Source organism: Rhipicephalus sanguineus, chromosome 11 (genome assembly GCF_013339695.2).
Source record: "Rhipicephalus sanguineus isolate Rsan-2018 chromosome 11, BIME_Rsan_1.4, whole genome shotgun sequence".
Lineage (NCBI taxonomy): Eukaryota > Metazoa > Arthropoda > Arachnida > Ixodida > Ixodidae > Rhipicephalus > Rhipicephalus sanguineus.
In genome coordinates, this window is record NC_051186.1 from 15876489 (window position 1) to 15891298 (window position 14810).

The window sequence follows — 14810 nt, forward strand, 5'->3', positions numbered from 1 at the left end:
AGTATGCGGCATCAAATCCAAAATTACTAATGAAAGTGCTTGCTATTTGCTGGCCGCGTTTGCTAACCATGTGCCGGGCGTCAGGGTTGTTTGGGTATTTCTCTTACACTATGATTGCTCGTAAGAAAAATTGCCGTAGATCCCACGTGTTTTGGGGGATCAATCTCATGCGAAGCAGTCAGCAAGTAGCTGCGTATACGGCATTTTTTTTTTTTTGCTGTGAGCTAAGCGTTACAAGGTGGATGGACGTTCTTGTGTAAATTGAGTAGTTGCGGGCATATCGAGTGCTTTACGGCGACGCCGACATCACTGGCGCCTAGAAGGTCTGATGTACGATCGGCAACCACATTATAGAGCACATATGTCAATCTTATCGAAACGAAGTGCACGCTACGGTTCGATGAGGTGAGTTTCGTGAGTAGCGGTCGTAAGGCGTATTCCTCCGGGTTCGAGCGACGCTTGTCCAGGGTTGCCGTGTCAGAGCAATAGATATGTGGCACTTGTTACATTTAGCAGTTAGCCAACACTGCAACTACCAGTGACGTTACCTAGACTGTGCAGGGTCTCTTTCCGACGCAGTTTCAAGCACTGGTGTGGCTCTGTGATAGGACAAATGACTGCCACCTAGAATGCCGGGGTGAGATTCCGGTTGGAACCGCGATTCTGATTATATGAGTCTCATGGCACATTGGGTTCTTATCGCTATTGAGCTGGTGAGTTGATACAGACTTGTGAATCATATCTGGCGCATACCGGCAGGCCATGGACCATGGTTGGCGGGGATGTGCCACAGGTTATTGAGGGAAATGGAGCCCCTGTTGTGCAGCTCAAGTGAGCGCAAAAATACTTCTGCTACGGTAAAATATCAGCGTTCTTCAATTTTCCTCCACAGGTTATCAACGGAGTGAATTACAAGGTGATATTCGAGACTGCGCCCTCCAACTGTACCGTCGCAGATGGTCCTTACTCAAGCGAGTTGTGCAAGCCCACAACTAATCAGGTAAGAAATCTGTCGTGTAACGAGAACGTGAGCGCCATCTACATCGACCTTTATTTCAGAATTTTGAGACCGCAAAATACATGGACCGATGCTTCTAAATGACGTCACGATGTGACGTCATTTTGTTGACTCTGTCTCGAAATTTAACCGTGAAAAAGTTTTAGTAAGTCGTTCATCGCTAATCGCTCGCCTTAAAAGCCATATCTGAGGTGAGTCTCGGAGTCCTTGGCGAGTGCGCTTCATGTGAACGCCAGCTAAATTATTATAGACTCAGGAATAGGCAGTGTTGTTTAAGCGTGCTAATTCATTTTGGTTCTACAAGGAAACTTCATTCTCTCAACTTTATTTCTGCGTTCGTGGCATTATCCACAGCTGAAGAAAAGAAAGCGGCAACCTGCTTACCTCTGATACTTGCAGTGCTTATTTGCTTCGCACACACGCAGGTGCCTTAAAGTACACATTGCTGGTGTGCTTCGTGTGCTTACGCTGTAACAAGAAGAATTGACTCCTAGTCACACCAATATTATATTATTTCAATTTTATGCAGTGATGACAAAACGAAATTTTACTACACTCTACACAATGAGCACCAAGTGCAGCGATAAGTGCAAAATCGCGTGGACACTCAGAGTTATGCGCAGAGCTTAACCTTAGTGTAACGCATGCAGGCATGCCAAATGTAGCGCGAAAGATGGCTTAGCAATCTTCCCACCAATAACAAATAATATAGTTGGCATTCAATTTTGACTAAGGAAACCGGGCAGTAGGGAAACTGATATATTAAAGTTCAGCAAGCATACTATACTCCAAGTCGTTGTCCCGCGACTGCCGCCGTCGTATATAAACGCGCTTCGACGCAGTTAATTTAGGCGATCGCACTTCAGTTCAAATGCGTTGTACCGTGTCTTACACCTTTGCGCACAGCATCCCGTAGGTGACATCACCGCCAAATTCTATTAGCGTGATGTGACGCTGAATGCTCCCGCCTGACAGCATTATTGCTCATAAGAACATGCGAAGAAACAGCAACGCTGCTCCACGAAGGCAGCCCTAGTGACATGCTTCCATTTTTGTATTTTCGGAGTAGCATTTTTTGTATTTTCGGAGTATTAGTCACCGTAGCCGTATTATTGCGAGCAAATAACACTTCCATCATGTCAATTTTGTCCTGACGCCTCCAGGTTGAATTTGTTGCGCTTGAACTCCTGAAGTCTCCAAGAAAACTAGACAAAACATTACGGGAGATCCCATGAATTGTGGTTGTCGATGTTATGCAAAGCAGTAAGCGAGTAGCAGCCTGTGCGGCATTTTTTTTTTCTGTTGTTTTGAGCCAAGCGTTGCGATGTTCATCGATGCCTCTTTCCACTTTGATTTGTTGTGAGCGCACTGTGGGCTTACAAAACGTATCGAGTACACTGACGCGCACAGCGTAGGGTACCGTAGGGTAACGTAAGTAACCTCGGCCTCCACGTTAGAGCATTGACGTCAGTTTTATCGAAACGTAGTCCACGCTACGTTGAGATGATGGGCATACAATAAGTAACGGTTGGCAGCGTATACTTCCGGGGTCGATCAAAGGTTGACTATAACTTACGGAGTCATAGGAATGCATATAATCTTTAATAAATGCGAAGCATTTCTTAGCGAACCCTAGGCACTTTGAGCATTTCTATCTATCTATCTATCTATCTATCTATCTATCTATCTATCTATCTATCTATCTATCTATCTATCTATCTATCTATCTATCTATCTATCTATCTATCTATCTATCTATCTATCTATCTATCTATCTATCTATCTATCTATCTATCTATCTATCTATCTATCTATCTATCTATCTATCTATCTATCTATCTATCTATCTATCTATCTATCTATCTATCTATCCAGCCGCCTACGTCTGGGTGCTCTCGTGATCGCCTCCTTAACATGGTGTAGACCACAAGTGGCATGGGAGGGTAAGAGGATTTGACGAATATGACTGTCTGGTCATGACATGAATAGCGTGAAAATCCTGTCGCGTACGTCGTCAAACCCTTTCCTCCAGACATGTGTGGTACATACCCGTTTACCGCAGGCCCTGGCGTACGTGTATGCGCCACAGGTGACAGACAGTTTATACCTACCCAGGAACGACGAAAACAGGCGCGGGTAATTTAAATGTGAGAGCGCCAGAAAAAGCGAAATTGGCGGCGTTGACCCGACAAAGGCAAATAATAAAATTAGTATCCCAGCAAGAATAGAACCAGTGCATTCTGCGTGGCAGTCAGGTATTCTACCACAGAGCAATGCTATGTCTAGAAGCTGCTTTATAAAAATACCCTATGCAGGCGCAGTGACAGTGCAACGTCTGTTGTGGTTCTGGTGCTGGCTATCTAATTGTATAACAAAGCAATAAACGCTACATATGTACTCCTATGATACAGGCGTGATGTCAGATTGACGTCCGTGGTTGTAGTGTTGACTTTCCTTTTATAGCAGTCTAATAAAGATTACATTTGTATTCTTATGATTGAGCAAGCTATATTCAAGCGTTGCTCTACTCCGGAAGAATACATTAACGAAAGTCACGTATGATATTTACATCATCGCACCGTAGTGTGTACTTCGTTTGAATAATTCTGACGTATGTGCGCTAACGTGACTGCTGACGTTACGTCAGACGATAAGTTACCCTTTAAACGGCAGTGTTGTCAACTTGCCTGGTAAGCCCTCGATGTGCACACAGCTACTACACTTACCAAAACACGTCAATCCATCTCGTAATGCTTGGCTCAATGCCAAAAAAATGAAGCCTACTATAACTATTCGCAGGAAAGAGATTCCCACATGGCGTGGGATATATCGATATTTGGCATGGATGTAAGTGGATAGCACAACGCTGCAACCATGACTGACGTTGCTCCGTTATGACACCTGTACAGGGGCAATCCCCCTACGCACTTTGAACGCCTGGCGTGGTACTGTGGTAGAATGCGTGACTACCACTTAGATGGCCCGGGTTCGAATACAGCTGGAACGGTAATCTTTATTCTTTGTGTCTATTCGTATTTTCTCCGACAAGGTCTTGTTATCGCTGCCGTGTGAATATTCACAAAGTCTGCTGTCGCTGTTGCTGAGCTGATCGACTCGGAATTACGTGTTACGAATACACGCATTCCAAGGGTTACGGTATGCGGGTATGCGCCACGGGTGACTGGGAGAAAGGGTTTCATGACGTAAGCAAAAGCCGTATCATGTTATTCATGTCATGAACTGTTAATCGCGTTCAGCATACATTCATGCCCTAATGTTCCGATTTTGGTGTGCGTCCAACTAAGGAGGCCACAACGTGAGCGTCCTGACGCTAGATAGACAGACATAAACTACCAATGTACGTTTAGTCCGCAAAGAAATGCTTCGCATTTAAAAACTTCAGTGCATTGTACTTTGAACAGCATGGTGTTGCGAGGCTCATTGTTGTGAGCTCGAACAACCTCTATGCTGTTTGCTAAAACACAGCTGCAATTTCAGGCGTATATATGCAGTGCTGAAGAACCAAACAGCCTGTAATTATTCTTCTCGACAACGACTGACTTATTGCATAACGTAGCTGCAAGGTGGTATGTGGAGTCCATATGCACAGGCTGGTGTTTTGAATAGAGCATGACCCCTTTCAGCTCGCAGACAACTTGTGAAGCGAACATTCCCGTTGAATATTGTCTATGCGGAACACTTAATCCACGAACCATGTTACGTTCCAACCTACATATTGCCGATCTCCTTACAGGCGTCCGCAGCCTGCACTGCGATAATCTTCGAGCGCCAATGGGAAAACTACAGGGAACTGACCTCATTCAGGTGCCACAAGTAACGCACGCGGACTCACAAGGACCATGAAGCCGTCTGCACGAATTATGGGGCTTATCAACATGCAACAAAAAGAACTTGAAAAGGCCTCAAAATGAAGCTGTTCTTCTTGCGTTGTATAAGGAATTATTTCAGTAAACTTTGTGAACGAAACTTTGTCTTTAGATTGAACATGCACCCTCACTGCTTTGGGGGGCCGCACAATGGCATCTTCCACCTCGAAGGCATCTGCACCCTTGCATTTTCTGGTCAGGTACGTGTAGAAGTCAAGGAGCTTTAGTTTTTCTCTCGTAAAAATATCGCATTATATCTTTCACTATAGCTGCAATGTTGGTGCAGGGCTGACTGCTCAGATCTGGTCTTGATATTCATGTGGACCAGATTGGTTTATTGAATGGTTACTCCTGGCAAGTTGGCTCAATGCGTTGCGGGGAATTGGCTGTAAGTCGAACGGCATTGGAAGGGGTCAGAGAAACGAAGAAAATTGGAAATAAATTTTGTGAACAAAAGAACACATTGCTGATGACAACATGATTATGAGGCACGTAATAGTTGGGCATTCCGGAAGAATTCGGATAATACCCCTGTCACACGAGAAGGTTTAATGTCATTTTCATCTAATGACATTCGACACATCAAATGACATTAGGTGCCATGCGTTGCTACACGGCAAGATATAATGTCATTTGCAGATGATGTCAATGGCGATGCAGTGAAGATGGGAATGAACAAAAATAAAGTCACAGCGGGTGTAAAACATTTATCGTGTATATTGAGTGTTATAAAAATTGTTTTCACGAGGATAGCATCGATGCTGAAACGTTAATATGCGGTTTTCTAAATGTCCAGGAGTCTTTCTAAAAAGAAAGACTCCTGGACATTGCAATAGAAGAGCAAGCAAGTCAGTCGCGAGATATTGAAGAGCGGCTGCAAGCATGTGCTTTTACAGTTGCCGCGGTAATGGCAGCGGCGTCCAGCATTCATAGAGAACGTTGGAGCTTCCAGCGTAATGAGCGTTGGTTTGAGGACACTTTGCCACATCTAGGGGAACAACACTTCCGACAAGCCTTCCGCGTGTCGCCGACGACGTTCCGATACCTGGTAGAGTCATGCAGACCTTCGCTGGAGCGCCAAACGACAAACATGAGAGAAGCCATCTCTGTGGAGAAGAGGGTGGCCGTGGGGATGTACCGCCTGTGCTCCAGTGCCAAAGACACCATTGCGGACCTGTTCGGCATTGGAAGGTCCACTGTTAATACTGTTTTCAGAGAATTTTGTAAAACAGTGGTAGATCGACTTGGAGACGAATGGATACGGATGGTGGGACCAAGGCAGTTGGAAAAGCACATCAGGGAGTGTTTTTCCGTAAATGGTTTCCCGCAGGCTGTGGGTGCCCTCGACGGTTGTCATTTCCCCGTATCCCCGCCAAAGGAGCACGCAGCTGACTACTATAACTACAAAGGATGGTAGGTGCTGTCTTGCTTGTTATAATTGAACATTCATGTTGTTATTCGCTTCAATTGTGCCTGTTATGTAAAATGTTGTGCCTCCAGCGACGTCACGCGTTCTACTTTATTGTTGGCTGTGCAGTAGTGTGTCGCAGTGTAGTTTTACAGAACTTCCACAGTTTAGCTGTTGGGATAATGTGCGAAACATGGTTTAATAAGAAGTAACTGCACAGTATATTATTCTTCTTGCTATTACAAGTGGCAAGACATTACCCTGATAAGCAGATGTTACAAAGTGTGTTCGTGCTTTATTTTTTACAGGTACAGCATGATACTCCTGGCTGTTGTCGACCACCGCTACTGCTTCAAATACATAAACGTGGGGGCTCCTGGTAGATGTCATGATGCTTATGTGTACGGATGGTCATGGCTGTGTGAGAAAATAGAGCGTGGTCTTCTGGCATCTCCCGTGGCTATTATTGAACACTGCCCGGTGAAACCGCTCACATTATGTGACCAGGCCTTCCCCCTCACAGAAAATTTGCTCAAGCCGTTCCCATCTGCTTCACCTGGGTCCACTGAGGCTATCTTCAATTACAATTTGTCAAAAACAAGGCGAATCGTGGAGAATGCCTTCGGTAGGCTGAAGGCACGTTTCCGTTTCACGATGAAGAGGATGGAATGTAAACTGGCCAATACTCGACAGGCTATCAAAACAGCCTGTATCCTACATAACATCTGTGAGTCCTTCAGGGATGCTGTTGAACAGCACTGGGAACAGGACGCACAAACGTTTCAGGCATTGTATGAGCAACCTTGCCATACCACCACGGTTTCAACAGGACAGGGTGAAGAAGTACGACAAGCACTTGCTAAGTACTTTTGGAACCGTGCTCAGCAAAACACGCTGCCATCATGATTGATATTTTGTGTAGAGTGCAGTGACCCTATATATTACATTTATGCAGGCAAGTGTGGATGTATGTAACGAAGCATGAAAGCATTCTAAACTCTTGTGATCCTTTTAATAAGGGCGATGCAAAACTGCTCCGTCGGTACAAGGAAATCACACCGAAAGTGAGTGAAGGATTTATAAGAAATTATGAAGGAATTATTATGACTAAATGTACAAAATTAGAGCTTTTTTGTGAGTTCTTTTAGGACTGAAATTAGTTGCTCCTCACGCTTCCCAGCCTCCTCTTGGAGCTGCAGTTGCTGCCTCCGTAGCTGATGTTCTCGTTCCTTCGCCCGCTCTAGTGCGTAGCGCATATTTCGCTGTTCCTCAATTATGTCCTTCAACAGTGCGGCATGGCCTGTCTGTGTTTTTTTCTTTTTCAAACCAGAGCTTTCTGCTTGCACACGTTTGCCTTGCTCGTTGTTGGGTGCTGTTGGTGCTGGGGCGTCAGCTGGTGCTGGGGCATCAGCTGGTGCTGGGGCGTCAGCTGGTGCTGGGGCCTCAGTTGGTGCTGGGGCATCAGGTTCCCCGGCTGGTGAAGGTGGCATCTCCATGCCTGTGTCAATCTCCACAGCAGACAGCTCCTCCTCATGCACTGTTGTGCTGCCCACCTCCATTCGACGTATAATCTGTAAGAAATTATACAGGCAAAGTAGGAGCTTTTAGAACTCGCACAGTTAACTTCAAGCTTGTAGAGCAATCACGTGTGCACTATGCCAAGAATGCAAGTGACTTGCGAGCCCGTTCCTTGATTTCTGGTTCCGTGCTGTTCACACTGAAACAAACATTAGCAGCCAGAGTTGAGTCATCTAGCACAATGCTACAAACACAGTAAATATCTGCCGGCACTTCTACGTGCAGTGCTCTCACCTGCTCGACAGTCTCATCACTGTTGCAACGACTCTCCTGCACCAGGGAAGCATCGTTTATGGGCAGCGTACCAAGGAACTTGTGAATTGCCCAATAAAATGGCCATCGAATGCAACCTGACCCTGTCCTTTTGTTTTTGTTGATGTCTCTGAAAGCAAATGAATATTTCATAGTGCACTTAGTATAAGCTTAGAAAATCAAACAACGGCAGGTAAACACATCTACAAACGTCACAAGTGGTTCAATCATAGCACCGAGCTTTGTAATTCGTAGCGGGATGCTCCGAAGTAGCAAACTCGCGCACGTCGCTAGCGTGGCTATCTCTCTTGATCACAAAAGCAATAGCTTCGAGGCGTTTCACACACTAGCACGAAGCAGCCAACCCAAACACAACTTTGTTTTCAACCCAGAAGACGCAGCAATACAGCTCATTGCATATCGTCCACACCGTGCACGTGAATCAAAAGACGCTGCCTCTTGTGTTGCACACAACCGGCGAAACGCGGATGCGCATCTTCAGGAGTTGCACCGTAAGGGACGCATGCATGGTCCCCGTAGATTTTCATTACATCTGCTGCACCGTTAAGTATCTAGCGAGCAGGCCAAAACACAGCAGAAGAAAACATGACAATTGTCGGATCGTTCGCGCCACACGAATGCATATCTAAAGGTAAAACATGAAGTGCTCTCACCTGTACTTGTTCGCGAGATTTTCAATCTTGCTCTTCATTTCTTTTATTGTTCTTTCGATGCCGGCAGCACGCAATTCTTCCACAGTTGCGGCGTAAACCTTGGCGTTGCGTTTAGCGCGCCTCAGGTCGCCCAAATGATCTTCCCATATCCTTATTAGCGTGAACGTTTCCGCTTCAGTCCAACGGACCCTTTCTTTTGGCGCTGCAGGCTGCGTGCCGCTGTCCCTCTGCGTTGACGCCATGGATGCTACGAGGCAACGCGGTCTACACTACACACAGTCGTCTCCGACAGCTACCATAAACACTGAGCACATGGCCGGCGACGCTCTAGTGGCAATGTCGCTGGGAACGAGGATATTCGAACTTTTCATAACGACCGAGTAGAATTGTTTCAAAAAAAATGAAGCAGTAGTTTAAAATAAGAACATATTAATACATTTTATTATTTATTAACCTTTGTTACATAATTTGTTCGTGGCCCCCCTCCGGCGAGAGTACTCATTCGCGACGAAATCATGGCGAGAACGCATTCAAATGAGTTCAGCGAGCTCATTCGTTTTCTGAAGTCATTTTCTTTTAATGACATTAGACTTCTCCGTGTGGCAGCCAACTAATCTCATTAAACGTAAATGTCGTTAGGTGCAAATGACATTAAACCTTCTCGTGTGACAGGGGTATTACCTGGGGTTCTGTAAAGCGCGTGTAATTCAACGTACGGGGGCGTTCTCGCCATTGAATTGCGGCCGCCGTGGCCTGGAGTCGAACCCATGTTCTCGAGATTAGCAGCACGATGAGAAACAACCTGACGAAACAAGAGAAGTCAGTCAAAGTAGGAGTGTTGCATTCTTTCATGCGTGCTTTTTTGTTGAGTTTACTTTACACTGCGCTACATTACGTTGTTCAGCGCTTCATATTGCTGTGTTTACGTATCACTCCAGTAAATCCTTTAACGCAGCGCATTATCTGTTATTTTTTATGTATTAATGCTTCCGCAATTTTCTCGTGTTTTAACAGAGTCCCGTGACGCGGTCGCGTGATGTCGGATAGTTGCCATCGGAGGGGAAAGACGCGGATGAACTTCTCATGCCGCGTTCATGCACTCTTGGAAGGTCGAGACGGAACCACTGATGTAGTCGTCCATCTTGCTCAGCACCCTGAGTCTGGTGAAACTGCCGGCTTCAATTTGCAAATCGTTGCAGGCAGATTTTGCGATGTCAAGGTTGACGTCGAAAGCCGCGATGCCGAAGGGGACATCCGGGTAGGCCTGTTTGGCTTTGCAGAGCTGAAAGCGAGAAGGAGACGAGGACATGTTAATGGGTAGTAAATGCTGACTGACTGACTTATTTTTTTAAAATTTCATCTCATAGCGCCGTCAGTGAGTGGGACGCCAGTGGTGACCATTCATGATATAAAATACGGCCGCACTTATACACGCCGTGACATCGTGAGGTGTATACGTGCGTGTATACATTTCCTTGCGCTGCGTCTTTGTTTTTGCTAAGTTTTATTTCATTGCCATGTGGTCTCCGCAGCCGGGTATTGAATGCTCTACTTATGGTACATAGGAGTATACCGCTATGCATATGTACGAAAATCCTACGGTGGCTCCCCGAAGCTCTATATAGCAGTTGAGTAAAATGTTTTTTTTTATGAGATCAGCAAAACTGTGGTGCGCTACGGCTTCGACTATGTCTGCAGATTACAGCTTGTTCCAATTGGTGGTGTAATGCGGCGCAGAGCCTTTGGCTACTACTACAGATATTGATTTATTTCTATAGTAGGGTGCTATTTGCTGCTATAGAAGGTAAAATAGTGCGAAGGCTCTCCCGCACACATTACACAAAAGGAACATTCTACACCCGCGATGGTGTTGCATTATAAGACGCGAAGAATGAGGTCATCATGTTGCGATATTTTGTTCTTTACCACAGGGGGCACCGGCTACCTTTAATGAGAAGTCTTCGTCACCTCGAATCAAATATCTTTCCACTGTAGCTTTCGGTTACTGCGTGTTCCTCCTGTAGCACGCCCTCAGTAGAAACAAATGACGCACTTTATCTCATTCGAGGGCCCATGGAGCAGTATCCCAAGGTTCTATCGACGCCGCCACGGCCAGCACAGAGTATGCCATATAAAGATATTAGTAATTATCTTACGTAAGAAACCGGTTGACACGCATCGTGAGATTGGCGCATCGCGATGGTAACAATTTTTAAACGGGAGCGTCCCATTTTTCGATTTTCCGATGCCTCTGCCGGCGTGGTCACTCATGCACCCTTAAAGGGGTCCTCAGCAACATTCCAAGCAATCATCGAAAGACCTGTGTCGTAGTGTAGTTGCCTCAAGGAATTGATTGCCGCAAAAATTTCCCGAATACGTCATCAACGAGTGGAGTTACAGGCAGGGTTGCCAGGTCGAAAAGACAAAACATTGCCAAGAAATCGACAGAACTAGCCAAAATATAGCCAACTTGAGCCGAAGGGCAGCAAAAGTAGCCAAAAGTAGCCATGCCTGTGCGCAAATAACTGCGACACTGTTACTTGAAAGACCAAATTCAAGGATCCTTTTGATGGCAGTTTAAATGAGTGCAGAAATAGCCCTTGAAAATCATAATTTACAAGATTAAAGCATAAACTGTTCACTTTTGCAATCATTTTGTGAAGATACGAAGATTATTGCGCTATTGCAGAAATGACACGGAAAGCGCTAAACGTACCAGCAACAATAAAAATTAGTACTGCATGAGTGTGCTCGAAGTCACAGTTGCTGTTTTGAAGCATAAATTGTAATCACTTCACAATCGTTTGTCGCGTGTTGATGAAGTCCGAGCAATCAACATTCTCGAGTCGCAGTCCGTACCTAATCCTAAGAGACGGCACAATCAGTTCGTGAGATATCCTATTTCTGATACCGAGTCCAGAAAGTCCTATGCAGAGCGCTCTCGGTCGTCCTATTCACTTCCATTTGATGTTTAAGGTCGGGTTCAGCAATAAGTGGTCTGCGAAATGAGGCGCCATGCAGCAGTTTTTCCTCCAGTCCCAGCCACGCATGCAAAAGTATTTTCCTTTTGTGTAATGCCAGCGCCAAATTCTATTTTAGTTGCAGGAAACACACCTTGGTCACCGTATTTTGACACCGCATATTCGAATGTCACGAGATATTGATGATCTGGTTCAAATTCAGGCAGTAAGAAACTAATCAGAAAAGTAGCCAAGTAACCAAGATATTTTGTTCTGCCGCCGCCGGCATCAAAAAGTAGCCAAATTGGCGAAAAGTAGCCAAACGTTGTAACCCTGGTTGCAGGGATGCATCGCTCGCTTTAGGTGTTTTCTCTGTGCCATCGTGCCGACTAAGCGCACTCGGAGCTACGAAGGAAGGTAAGGCACGGAGGAAAGACGTTACATCAGCGCGCATCGTGACCAGAAGCGTGCCCGATGAAGCTCCATCACTTTCTCGCTTTGCGATTCATGTGCGCGCTAGTGTGGCTTCTATGTAAAGTTAGCACAATATGGAGCCTGGCGCCGGTACGTGACCGCGTCAAGAAGCGCCTGTGATCCTAACTCCACTCCTGATTTATGTCCCGCTATCGGCCAATACCATGCTATATGTACGGCGTCAAACAGCAAGCACCAGCAGCTCCGAAGACATTGAACATATGCCTCTGTGTGAGAAGGCGGCACCTGAGAAAATGGCAACATCGCGCTCCGCTTCAGAACATTCCTTGCCGCGCGCGACTGCAACATTTGGGCTGAGCTGTTCACAGCAGTGTATACCATCCGCAGGATGTGTTTTCTCATTAAGTTCAATGCGTGGTTCATGACACCTTTAAGGTAATTGATGGTAGCGCAGGTTAAGGGCAAGGACAAAAGGAAGGCACATTTGACACAACACGGCGCTACTTAAGGGTAATGCGCTTGTGAGACAATGCTCATTGTATGGCAAAGAAAGTCACCTTTGTTTTTATTGTTATCTGGGTGTCGTACGTGACTGTCCGTTCTCGTTGGGCGTCGAAGGTAAAGGCAGACTCTCTGTCACCGAAATAATTGAAGTTTGAAACGTACCGATCCTTGCAAACCTGCGTCAGAAAGAGAACGCGAGACGTGAGTTGAAGGTGATGTTTAGAGATTAAATTCATGTTAGATAGCTAAGCTATCGATAGGAATGATAGTCTTTTGGAAGAAAACTGGGGCTTTATTAACTCGCTTCGTAAATACAGGCCATCGTCCATATCCACAAAAACGTCTTCCGCTAAAAACTTTCGTAAGACAATAGTTCAGCTAATCACGATGCGGGGCATTAGTGAGCCCGGCTCACAAATAAGAAAACGCAGTTAAGAAAGAGGAGTTTTGTGAATTCAGCCTCAGATTATTTTACTCTCGAACAAGCATTTATAGCAAACACAAATACCCTCGAGCCCGGCGCGATGAGCTTGGGTGTGCTCAAGTGACCCCTTTTGACGAGTGAACACTGGAGACTACCATGCGATAAGAATAAGCCGCATGCAGTCGTGCTCGTTTGTTGACCTGATCGGTAATCCCTGCCAAGGATGGCTAGCTGCACCCTAAAAAATGGTTTATGTGGTCTGTATGCAGTCTAATATTAGCACGGAAAACTCGGAGCTACGTCGAACACGAACGTACGGATGCGGGCGACACGTCTCTGTCGCCGCCGTGATCCTGACACTTTCGAAACGGCTTGTAGAAGGCGAGACCATTGCCGGAGAGATCTGCAGGCTTGTAGAAGCGGGCTCGAAGAGTGAACGATATGGCCATGGGAACGTGCACGTCGTGGCTGTGCACGCGCTGGATGTAACGCATCGCCTCCATCTGAAACGTTTCCACGCATTTGAAAACATGGAGGGTGCTTGAGCTTGGCCTTCGAAGAGCGGAACGCGATAGCGTAATCGGCGCCCGTGCGCATCGCCTTCAACCGTGTCACAAGCAAAGGAACGTTTGTGCTCGTAACATTGACCGTTTTAAACTATCCTAGAATACCTAGTGCAAGTAGAGTTACGAAGTGCCCACTACGCCATAATTCTTTATGCAAATTGGCCAAGCACCCACTACGCGTACGTCAGATCTCACACGCACCAACGCAGCTGCGCACTTTGTAATGGGTAAGCAGCTTTAAACCACCCACTCGTTGCGCAATTCAAATGTTTTGACGCCTGGTACGATGCTACTGTACTGTCACGCAATATTACATGCGTTAAGGAGACTCCTCCCACTACACAAAATTCTTTTAGTGTTTTTTTCTTCTTTTTTTCCGAAGCAGTTTCAAGCCATGGCGTGGATCTGTGGTAGAACACCTGCTTGCCACGCGGAATGCCTGGGTTCAGTTGTGACTCGGACTGAATATTTGTTCTTATTTATCTAATTGCCTCTATCTCGAATATTGCTCACGAAAATCTCTGCTTTTTCGCTCACAACCAACGACACCGCCGCCGACACCGACGCCCGCACCGGAATTTGTGCGAAACGAGCTTTTTAACGCTATCGCTTCAAAACGATGCACATGTGAAACCACCACGAAACGTTGACTGCCGATTATGTGTGGCAAGAAGATGCCCCAAGTACGCCCTTTCTTTTGAAAGCGTATGAGCACATGTGTATTTTTTTTTTCGCTTTTTCCCCATTAACCCATCTAGATGCAACAGAAGTAGCCGGGAATCGAACCGGTGTCATCGAACTTCGCAGCGCGACACCTTATCCGCTTAAAATACAAGGGCGGGTACACTCACCACATTTGACTGATTGAATTGGGTGGCGCCGACAGGAGTCTCTAGTAGCGTCGGAGGTAGAATGAGACATCCCTGGAGTTCCCAATCCGCGTAAGGAACGTGAATAACGATGACGTATAGGAACGGCTTGTAGACGTACCTGCGGGAGTTTCGAAGTAGGAAAGGGGGACGCTCAGCTCGCATTGCTTGCTGCAGTGTTTAGCATTAGGATTAACAGGTGACGCTTGTAGATGCTCGTTAAATTTAATACGAT

At 46.0% G+C, this 14810-nt stretch overlaps 4 protein-coding genes across 5 annotated transcripts in view; 2 read left to right on the forward strand and 2 right to left on the reverse strand.

The window, feature by feature from the left end:
* Positions 1 to 4923, forward strand: part of LOC119373832 (salivary cystatin-L2) — a 56363-nt gene extending 51440 nt beyond the window's left edge. For both annotated transcript variants that reach the window (XM_049411033.1, XM_037643891.2), the window contains exons 2-3: positions 893 to 1000; positions 4773 to 4923. In XM_049411033.1, coding sequence (XP_049266990.1) covers positions 893 to 1000; positions 4773 to 4856 — 192 coding nt within the window. In that variant the 3' untranslated portion in view covers positions 4857 to 4923. The remainder of the gene's footprint in view (positions 1 to 892; positions 1001 to 4772) is intronic.
* Positions 4924 to 5812: 889 nt separating this feature from the next.
* LOC119374888 (uncharacterized) lies at positions 5813 to 6322 on the forward strand. Its single transcript, XM_037645092.1, has one exon. It carries the CDS (start codon positions 5813 to 5815, stop codon positions 6320 to 6322), a length of 510 nt encoding a protein of 169 aa, XP_037501020.1.
* A 1112-nt stretch (positions 6323 to 7434) lies between these two features.
* LOC119374889 (myb/SANT-like DNA-binding domain-containing protein 1) lies at positions 7435 to 9492 on the reverse strand. Its single transcript, XM_037645093.2, has 3 exons — positions 8818 to 9492; positions 8126 to 8273; positions 7435 to 7884 (listed from the first exon to the last, which is right to left on the reverse strand). Exons 1-3 carry the CDS (start codon positions 9057 to 9059, stop codon positions 7435 to 7437), a joined length of 840 nt encoding a protein of 279 aa, XP_037501021.1. The 5' UTR covers positions 9060 to 9492.
* A 7-nt stretch (positions 9493 to 9499) lies between these two features.
* LOC119373827 (uncharacterized) overlaps positions 9500 to 14810 on the reverse strand; it is a 29066-nt gene continuing 23755 nt past the window's right edge. The window contains exons 7-10 of the mRNA XM_049411032.1: positions 14558 to 14696; positions 13458 to 13643; positions 12770 to 12892; positions 9500 to 10099 (exon numbers count right to left, since the gene is read on the reverse strand). Of these exons, the coding sequence (XP_049266989.1) occupies positions 9899 to 10099; positions 12770 to 12892; positions 13458 to 13643; positions 14558 to 14696 (649 nt within the window). The 3' untranslated portion in view covers positions 9500 to 9898. The remainder of the gene's footprint in view (positions 10100 to 12769; positions 12893 to 13457; positions 13644 to 14557; positions 14697 to 14810) is intronic.

What these genes read in the sequence shown, in the direction of transcription:
- LOC119374889 (XM_037645093.2), bottom strand. Translation starts at nt 9,059, where the DNA reads ATGGCGTCAACGCAGAGGGACAGCGGCACGCAGCCTGCAGCGCCAAAA. An exon ending in AATCTCGCGAACAAGTACAG is followed by an intron (nt 8,274 to 8,817) that starts GTGAGAGCACTT and finishes ATTTGCTTTCAG; the next exon opens with AGACATCAACAAAAACAAAA. An exon ending in GTGATGAGACTGTCGAGCAG is followed by an intron (nt 7,885 to 8,125) that starts GTGAGAGCACTG and finishes AATTTCTTACAG; the next exon opens with ATTATACGTCGAATGGAGGT.
- LOC119374888 (XM_037645092.1), top strand. Translation starts at nt 5,813, where the DNA reads ATGGCAGCGGCGTCCAGCATTCATAGAGAACGTTGGAGCTTCCAGCGT.